We start from the raw sequence: 9803 nt of genomic DNA on the forward strand, positions 1-9803 counted from the left end.
TGGCAGGTGGGTAAAGGTACTATTTGGATAAGTGCCCATAAACAAGATACCACATGTGATCGAAAATGAAACTGAGGTGAAAAAAATAAAATTGTTAAAATTCAGGGGGCAAAAATATATTTAACCAAAAAATTTAATGAGTTAAAAATTGAATTTAAAAGTTGGATGAGTAAATTGAAATTGCGCAATTATTCATGCACTAAATTTATACTTTTCCTTAAATTTATCTAAGGAACAAATAAAATTTATTTGAGTTTTACTGGCATTTATTTTTTATACCAAAACTGATGTTTCTTTTGAGAAAAATGTAAAATTAGTTTACGTGGTTGCATTGATTTACAACCAGTTCTCAAAAGTTTAAAAAATTACTTGAAAAATTTTATGTTAAAAGCAAAAATGATAAATCACTCCCTACTCCCAACTTCTATTTGGAATTTTGATGAAAACTATTAGAGTGCCACATCACTATCAATAATAATGTGACATGTGCCTCCTATAATAATAATAAAAATTATTGATGTTGATGTGTCACTCTTACAGTTTTCATCAAAATTTCAAACCAAAGTTCGCGGTAAGAAATTATTTGTCATTTTTGTTTATTACAAGGAGTTTTAAGCCACTTTTTCAATCTTAGGGACTGATTACAAATTGTTGAAATCACAAGACTAATTTTATAATACTAAAAACCACACTTTTATCCTATTATACTGACGTGTCAGTGTCAATTAGTCATTGTTAAAAAAATAAATTGACTCATTAAGGTAAAATAGTGGTGGAATAAAAGTGTGGTTTCTAACATTACTCTTTATTATTAGTAATAGTAGTATCAAAACTTGTTCACAAGGCTTTTTTTTTTTTTTTTTTTTTTTTTTTGAGAAATTTTATTTGTCATACCTCATCCCACCTCAATCTTATTAGCCTGATGTGGCGGTGCTTATTTCATTTTTTTTTTTTAAAAAAAAAAAAAAGAAAATAGTTGATTTGGTAGAAAAATGAAGACCGTTATATCAACCCAGTAAGATGGGAGTAGGCAATTTACAATGTCCTTCACAAACTATAAATTGAAGTAATGTTCCCGTAAACTACTAAAAAATTGCAATGTATACCTTCTTTATGCAAAAGATGACACAAATAATAAACTTAGGATTTTATTTTTTTGGTGACCCAACCCCAAGGCGCTGTGGTGGTTTTCTTTTTCTTTTAAGAATTTGTAAAAGGTAATTTTATCGTTTTGAAAATATTTAAAGGTATTGTTTGTCAAAAGGAGTTATATTACAATTTCCTAATAGTTTAGGAAAAATATTTGCTTCAATTGGAGGAATTTGTATTCTTTCCATTTTGTTTTTGTTTATAATAAGGCATGATGATATCGATTGATTGATTGGATTTAAAACTCTCACCGCCTCTTCGTGCAACCATTTAACCAAAATATTACTTGCGGATCTGACCGAAGACACAAGAGAAAGAACAAAGCGACAGAAAAGAGAAAGAGACCGCGGAAGCTCTCATTTTTTTTTTTTTTTTTTTTTACTTTTAAAATATTTTTCCTTAGTTTGGTGGGTTTTTGCGGGACGAGACAACCCACCCGTTGTTGCGGCTGTTTGAAGAGAGAGAAAGAGAAAACAAAACCTTGGAGGGAGAGAGAGAGAGAGAAAGAGAGATGGCTACTGCCATGGAGATGGGATCTCAGTGTCACCAGCAGAATCACAACTTCCACCACTACTACTAACTTCAACATTTCCATTCCCCCCATTCATTTTACTTCTTTTTCAGGTATGCCGATCTCTTTTTTTCTTTTTTATCACCGTTCAGACCCTTTTCCATAGATTCAACTCTCAGACCCCTTTGCTTACTCTGCTTATCTGTGTAGATCTTCCCCATTCCCTTCCTTGTCGCTCAAAATGCTGATCTGGGTATGCCTTGTTTCTTTGATTTTGTCCGTGAAAATTTATTTTTCTGAAATTTAGTGTGGATCATTACCTTTTCCTTTACAGTATGTTTGGTTAAAGAACTGATTTTAATTTCTTTTTCATCGTTCAGCTCTCATTGTTTATGTTTCTCAGATCCAAAAGAAGCTTAAGTCCTGTAATCTCTCTCTTTCTTTCTTTTTTCTTTTTTTAATTCAGATCTTCCTCATATCTGGACTTTTGGTCAGAATGAGGTTGTGGGAATGCTTTATCTATCTTGGTATATAGTTGATGGTTAGAGGTCTGAATATGTTATGGTTGAAACCCTTCTAAAAATAGAAGATCTTTCATATTTATATCCTTTTGAAGTGTGGGCAATTTTCCTTCGTGTTAGTATTCTTGTTTGGTCCCAAAATGTATGAAAAGGTAACATAAAACAAGTTTTGAATATTTTAGGTTTTTGTTTGGGTAGCAATTAAACCAAAACATCCATTCAAATGAACTCTCAGATCTTGGAGTTTCTACTTACTGTACCAGTCCTTCAATTTCCTTCGTTTGCACAAAATGGTGATGTGATATGTGCTTTGTTTTTCTGATTCGAGCTTGAGTTTTTGTTTTGTGGATGGTAGATGTCTGGAAACTATATAGTTCTTTGGATCTTTTGAATCATAAATTTCATCTATACTGTGGTCTTTACTTCTGAAAGCTTTCTTTGATCCAACGTTTTGGAATCCAATTTATATGGATTTGGGCTATTATTTCTTCTCCTAAAAATGGTATCGTTTCAGGATCCTTCTTGTGACTGGATAATTCTGATACTTTTTCTTCTCATGAGTTCCACCTGGATCATTTATCCTCCGAGTCTATTGGGCTTTCGATTTGCATTTTCTTGAATTTTGTTCAAAATGTTGTTAAGGGTAAGCCATGTGGGCTTTGGCTCAATTTGTAGGGCATTGGTCTTAGGTGCAAATCTTACCGATCGAAACTAAATGAGTAGACTAATAAATTTAAAAGCAAAAAGGTGTTTTCATTGACCTATATTTCTTTGATCTATGCTTCAAAAATGGTTCTTTGGATGGCTGGTCTCGAAAGACATATGCTTTTGTGAGTTTTGATTTACTCTCATCTCTGCCCCTTGATGTGCAATAAGGAGTTAGTTGGGTTGGTTGGTTTTGGTGTTTTTGAGTTATGAGCGTTCTGGTTTTAGTTGACGTAGTTTTTCTATGTATGAGCTGTCCTAGGAAGTTTTGGATTTAAAATCATTTTATGGAGTTTCAACTATTCTATTTGTAAGAATGGACAGAAAAGGAACAAAAAAGACATTTAATTATTTTGGCCCTTAGAAAGCAAAGAACCTCCTCAGTTGTTTGAGTTAGATGAGCTGAGTTTTGCCATTTTTTTTAGTAAAAAAAAATGTAGTACATGAGATTTGATATGCTATCTATTATTTTCCTAGCTTCATTTATGCTGGGTGTCTGTGAACTCAGTGGCAGAAATAGATATTATGTTTCCGCCACCAAGTTTGTCGGAAGAGTTGGAACTACCACCGACTTTCTTTTGTTGGTGGGTATTTTTGAGGCGGAAAAGGGCTCACATAGATATAGAAAAAACAAATGGATTAAAAATTCTCAAATCTATCCATCCCAAATTTCAACCATTCAAATCATCAATCCCGAAGAAATTTAACACAAACGAACAGGTAAAAAATGAAAAATACAACTAAACAATAACCCAAATCTTTCATCATTCACAATACAATAATTTAAAGAACCAGAGTCGATGGCGACACGACCGACACTTTAGACAATAGTGAGGAGAAACTTGCACTACTGAACTCGGATTGAGAAAATCCCGCCGAAGGAAACTCCTCCCCGGAGTAGAATGCTTAACATCAGTCTTCACGAAAGTTGCCACTCCATCGGAATCTAGCACAGGAAGCGCCGCAGCCACTGATACTTCCTCGGCAAGAAGACAAGCCCCTATCTTCGAGAGCTACAATGGTTTAGTCTCCATCAAGGATCAAGGGATCCAAACCAACCCGTCCCCCACCTAGCGTCAGTATGGGCTGGACCACGGCCCTGACTGAGGGCTGAGAAAGAACACCCCAAGACTACACCTTTGGAACACTAATTGCCGCCGCAGCCTCCGCAAGCAGAGAAACATCCAATTGAGCTACACTGCCTTTCTTTGCTTTCCAGTAATATTTATGCACCTGCTTGGAATCCGACGGGTAGGTAGGTGTCCCACACTCCAACATCACCGGACAAGAAGAGTGAAGCCAAGCACCCAAAGCAGCAGCCCCCGAAGAATAGGCATCGGAATTAGACCCATCTATAGTGAAATTTGACACCTGGAAAAACACTTCAGTATTAGAGAATTCCTTATCATCCAGAACCACCAAAGGAGTAGCACTGAACTTGAGGGACCCTGTGCTTACAACTGAGCACACAGAAGACAATGGAGCAGACGCATCAAAGAAGAATTCGAAACAGAGCAGCCCAAATTTGCCAGCGGTAACTGGGTCTGTTACCCACCCCCAGCTTCACTCACCTACCAAAACTGACTACTGTTCAAGCTAACAATATTGGATTGTATGACATAGCTTATTTCTAGTTATGCTGTCAGGGTTTCTTTCGATCTTATTGTTAACTCTCTTGAACATCATGTATTGGCCCAATACGTTGTTTGTATATTATATTTATTTTCTGCTTTAACTGTATTACGTTCACAAGTTGTTTCCATCCTGATTTACTGATATTCTTCATATGGTGGTTTTACTAGTTTGTTTCAAACCTTGATAGCATTATGTCACTATTTACTGGTCTTTCATTCTGAGTTGGCATCTGTGGATTGTTGTCAGACCACTTATGTTTTGGTTTGATTGGAAAATTCTGATATTGACTGAAAGATAGTGGCCTTGTACATGCACTTTGGTCCATTTTCTCCTTAAATTCAAGTTTAGTTGTGCAAATTAAGATTTTACTCCTGATGCTTTGTTCTTGACATTCTCAAAGTTTCCGTTCTAAAATATGTTTTCATTTTTCCTTTCTTTGCAGTAAGACTTCGAATATTATTTCAGCATACTGGTGGTTGTCTTTATTGTGTGGCTTCTTTTGGGGTCTCTTAAAAGAGCTTGATGGGTTCCAGATTCCCATCTCATCAGCTCAGCAATGGCCTCTATGTCTCAGGCCGGCCTGAGCAGCCAAAAGAAAGGACTCCCACGATGAGTTCAACTGCTATGCCCTATACTGGTGGTGATATCAAGAAGTCCGGGGAATTGGGTAAAATGTTTGATATCCCTATGGATGGCTCTAAGTCTAGGAAATCTGGACAGTTAAATAGCTCATCAAGGACTGCATCTTTTGGAGGTGCTGCAACGCATTCAGGACCCATCACGGGTAATGCATCAGCTCGGGCTGGGTATACATCAGGTCCTGTATCTTCAGGCATGTCTGGCTCAGCTTCATTAAAGAAATCAAATTCTGGGCCACTTAATAAGCATGGTGATCCTGTGAAGAAGACATCTGGTCCCCAATCTGGTGGAGTGACACGCCAAAATTCTGGCCCTATCCCACCAGTTCTTCCTGCAACAGGTCTTATTACATCTGGGCCCATTTCTTCTGGCCCACTAAATTCATCTGGGGCCCCAAGAAAGGTCTCTGGTCCTTTGGAATCTATGGGATCAGTCAAAATACCTGGTTCTTCTGTCGCTCACAACCCATCCGTGACTACTCTTAGCCAAGATGATGAATATTCCTTCAGAAGAAATTTCCCAAAGCCAATTCTGTGGTCTGTGATTCTGATATTTGTGATGGGGTTCATTGCTGGTGGTTTTATTCTTGGAGCGGTCCACAATGTGATTCTGCTCATTGTTGTAATAATTCTTTTTGGCACAGTTGCTGCATTATTCATTTGGAATACTTGTTGGGGAAGAAGAGCTATCACAGGTTTCATTTCTCGTTATCCCGATGCTGAACTGAGAACTGCCAAGAATGGGCAATATGTGAAGGTTTCTGGGGTATGCAATTTAAGAATTGTTGATCTGATATTTATATCTCTGTATGCTATGGTTGCATTGTTTAATGTTTGAGATATATACTTATATGAGTTCAGACTTTCTATCTTTGTTTTCTCCAGGAAAAAAGAAAAAAAAATTGTTTCTTTTCGTAACTTATGCATTTTCTTTTTCTTTACATTTCTTTTATTACCATCATTTTTCTTAAGATTTAGTGTTTTATGAATGAATAATACTACTCATACTACTCTTCACACTGGCAAATTTGGCGTGTTTTAAGCAGTTTTCCATGTCAACTCCTTGTAAAAAAAAGTGTTAACCACTTAAAACACGCCACATTAGTCAGTGTGAAGCTGGTGTGAAAATCTAGTGTGAAGATGACATTGTTCTTTATGAATTCAATCCTCATTATCTTGAATTTGCATCGTTGAATTCCACATGAAGTTAGTTATTGTCGTTTCTCCTAAAATTTAAAGAAAAACAAACTCTTCATATAGACATTTAATTGCAAAGAACGTAGAATTCTGGGTTTCTAGAAAGGTTTTCATTCTGTCTCTGGCAGTAAAAACAGAGCAACGACAATTTGAATAAAAGAGGGAATTACTATAAAGGGTTGGAATAATTAACCTAGACATGGTGATACTAAATGTAGGAAAATGATCCTAACATCTTACTCATGGTAATGGACTGCTTGGACATGGAAACACTGAATTCTTCCAAAAATCTGAGCAAGTTTTTATCTTGACAGATTTTACTAGGATTTTTTTATGACATATTTTCTAATGAATAGCATCAATTGACAAATTTTTGTAAGGTCATTATCTGTCTACATGGACCTAAAAAAAAAATCTGAACTTTACAAGATTTATTTATTCAATGGTAAGATCAATATTTTGTACTCAGTATTTTGTTTGTTTTTCTTCATGTGTGTGTGTGGAGAGGAGAGGGAGGGTGATAAATGGGCATTAATTGGCTGCACAAATCTGAATTTTGTGCAATGGATGTAGTGATGTACATGGCTTTAAGGCTTGGTAGGTTTTTTCTCGTGAGCATGGTCATCCTCTGGTTAAATGTTAACTTTTTTGCACACTTAAATGACACATATGAGAAAGTTTGATGTCTTGTTTTGTTATTCTAAAGGTGGTTACCTGTGGTAATGTACCCCTTGAGTCATCCTTCCGGAAAGTTCCTAGATGTGTCTATACATCTACCAGTTTATATGAGTACCGAGGATGGGATTCTAAGCCAGCCAATTCTACACATCGTCGTTTTACATGGGGACTCAGATCATCTGAGGTGAGTAACAGAAAATATTACCTTTATAGTCACATCGGTAGTTCATAATGAGTTGAGTCTTAACCATTCCATAACATTTGTGGAGAAGTATTCTATCTTTGTTTTAGTTGTATGCATAAAAATTACTTTTTATTTGAATCTGGTAAAATGGTTGATCACGCCGGAGGTTTCCTTTTCTTTCTGGTTGGATGCCATCTGCATATCTGACATTTTGTCTCCTTTTTCGAGCTGCAAATCTTTTTCTGCTATCCAGGTCTGTTCTTTTCTTTGATCCAGCCCATGGTTTTTAAAGGCTTTCTAGAAAACAATCATGGGGTGTGTCTCCACCACTCGGTATTATGTAGTTGTGCCAATAATACAATTTTTTATATTAGTCCAGAAAGGCACACATCGATTCACGGTTTGTGTATGTGAAGTGCAAAAGCGTATATAATGCTGAGACTTTTTTTTTTTTGCCTGTTTTTGGGTTTTTCGGGTGTTTTTCCTCTCTTCCCTCTTTTTTCCTGTTTTGGTGTCATTTTTGTATACTTTTTGTATGCTTAGGGGCGCGCCTTTATGCTTTTTATAAACTTCTTTGCTTATAAAAAAAAAAAAAAAAAAAAACGTTTTTTTGCCATAATCCAACTGCGGTCAGATTTAAACTTATTGTTGATTAAACACAGAAGGCCACTCTTCCATATGGTTTCACAAATTTTGAGTGCCAGGCAATGCCCTATTCCAATGAGCTTTGTGAGTGAAACGAAGCCCAGGTTTGTTTTCCTGCATTCCTGGGAACTCTAGCCATTTATCCTCAATAAGCTATTACAGAGAAAGAACATATCTGTTCAAATCCTTTTCTTCACTTCCAAAATTATAGTCCAATCAGTTTTTTCTTTTTATTGGACAATGTCTGAGGAATTCTAATTTATTTTGTTTATTGATGGGCCAATTTCAAAGGAGTCCAAGCATTCTTCAAATGTTCTTGATCATGTAAAATTTCAGTTATTAAAACCTTGCCTTTTTTCCTTTAAAAGCTATGTTTCCACCTCATGTTGATGGATGCATGCAGGTCAGACATGCCATTATCAAATGGAAACCTTGTGTTCATCAGGAATGTGCAGAGGCTTTCCCAACTTATTTTAACTGTTTATCTTGAATCTTCTGTTTATGTTGTTTTACAGAGGCATGTGGTCGACTTCTACATCTCTGATTTCCAGTCTGGGTTAAGAGCATTGGTCAAGACTGGCTATGGCGCAAGGGTGACTCCTTATGTTGATGACTCCGTTGTTATTGATGTTAATCCAGAAAACAAAGACTTGTCTCCTGATTTTGTCCGATGGTTGGGAGAGAGGAATCTCTCAAGTGATGATCGTGTAATGCGATTGAAAGAAGGGTAAAAAATCATTTTATCTCCAAGAATTTAGCTCACCTAAGTTATTTGTTTGATGAAAAATGTTAAGCAGAGGTTCACTTTAACTCTTTCCTTTCCTCCTATTTTTCCTTTTGTCTCTTGGGTGGGAGGCAGCCTTTGGCACATAAGTGTAGTCCAATTTATAGGTAGATAATAATAATTTCATGATTGGATAAGTGACAAACAATGTATTTCTTTCCTTTTTCTTATTGCTTTCTTAACGTAATCAAGATTGAGAGAAGTGTGTAACGGTAGACCGGTGTGATAAAATCTTGTGATCTTTTACCGATGTTTTGTAGGTTCATCAAAGAAGGGAGCACGGTTAGTGTGATGGGAGTTGTTCAGAGAAATGATAATGTGCTTATGATTGTCCCTCCACCTGAGCCATTGACAACTGGATGCCAGTGGGGCCAGTGTATCTTTCCTGCTAGCCTTGAGGGTATTGTTTTGAGATTCGAAGATACGTCAAAAATTGATGTCATACCTGTTTAGAGCATTTGGCTCTTTTGTGAAATATCTTGTTCCTAGTGTCAGAATTGATGATGGTGTTGAAAAGTGGTGGTAAGTGTGTTGATCAAGATGACATGGTGCTTTTTCTATTTTTCTTTTTCTTTTCCAACATGGTGTATAGCTTTCGGGAATTTTTGTTCCATTATTTTCCTAGGGTTTGAAAAAACAAAGCTTTTGTAATGGGGCGTGGCTTGAATTTAGTGACAAGTTTTACAGGTTTGAACAGACTGGTTATGTTGAAGAAAGGAAAATGTTTGATTCAAGAGTTGATTTATGACCTTGGAACTCTACTTTTAATCGGGTTATCCTATCGACCACAAGTAATGCTAAATACTACACCCCTTATTCCACTTTTATTATTTTGGGGTTTTTTCATTTCTTTTTTTATTAGGGCTGATTTAAGAGCTGATGGGCACTGTCATACCTGCCTAATGAGATGGGAGTGAGATGTGGGTGTAGTATGTAGCATTACTCATTGATCGCAACGGAGGGAGAGGGAGGAGGCATAGAGAGATGCTAACTTCTGTTCTTCTCTAAATTGCCTTCTTAAAGACATTGTTATGTTTGTCTTCTGTAATTATGTATGCATCCACCTTGAAATGAATATTGGCTATTAGGTGCCTCTATCTATAAATTCAATGTACAAAATATAAGCATTATGTGTTCATATAATTAATATTATTAT

The 9803-nt window shown here is 36.2% G+C and overlaps 1 protein-coding gene across 3 annotated transcripts; it reads left to right on the forward strand.

Moving 5' to 3' along the window:
- Positions 1-1543: 1543 nt before the first annotated feature.
- LOC133862858 (uncharacterized membrane protein At1g16860-like) lies at positions 1544-9381 on the forward strand. 3 transcript variants are annotated; one of them, XM_062298752.1, is made up of 7 exons: positions 1544-1773; positions 1871-1913; positions 2041-2085; positions 4964-5925; positions 7063-7218; positions 8379-8590; positions 8908-9381. In XM_062298752.1, exons 4-7 carry the CDS (start codon positions 5044-5046, stop codon positions 9098-9100), a joined length of 1443 nt encoding a protein of 480 aa, XP_062154736.1. In that variant the 5' UTR covers positions 1544-1773; positions 1871-1913; positions 2041-2085; positions 4964-5043; the 3' UTR covers positions 9101-9381. The 3 variants fall into 3 exon arrangements, with proteins under 3 accessions (XP_062154736.1, XP_062154735.1, XP_062154737.1); XM_062298751.1 differs by lacking the exon at positions 2041-2085; XM_062298753.1 differs by lacking the exons at positions 1871-1913; positions 2041-2085.
- Positions 9382-9803: the final 422 nt, after the last annotated feature.

The sequence above is a fragment of the Alnus glutinosa genome, chromosome 3 (assembly GCF_958979055.1).
Source record: "Alnus glutinosa chromosome 3, dhAlnGlut1.1, whole genome shotgun sequence".
Lineage (NCBI taxonomy): Eukaryota > Viridiplantae > Streptophyta > Magnoliopsida > Fagales > Betulaceae > Alnus > Alnus glutinosa.

What these genes read in the sequence shown, in the direction of transcription:
- LOC133862858 (XM_062298752.1), top strand. Translation starts at nt 5,044, where the DNA reads ATGGGTTCCAGATTCCCATCTCATCAGCTCAGCAATGGCCTCTATGTC. An exon ending in AATATGTGAAGGTTTCTGGG is followed by an intron (nt 5,926 to 7,062) that starts GTATGCAATTTA and finishes GTTATTCTAAAG; the next exon opens with GTGGTTACCTGTGGTAATGT. An exon ending in GGGGACTCAGATCATCTGAG is followed by an intron (nt 7,219 to 8,378) that starts GTGAGTAACAGA and finishes GTTGTTTTACAG; the next exon opens with AGGCATGTGGTCGACTTCTA.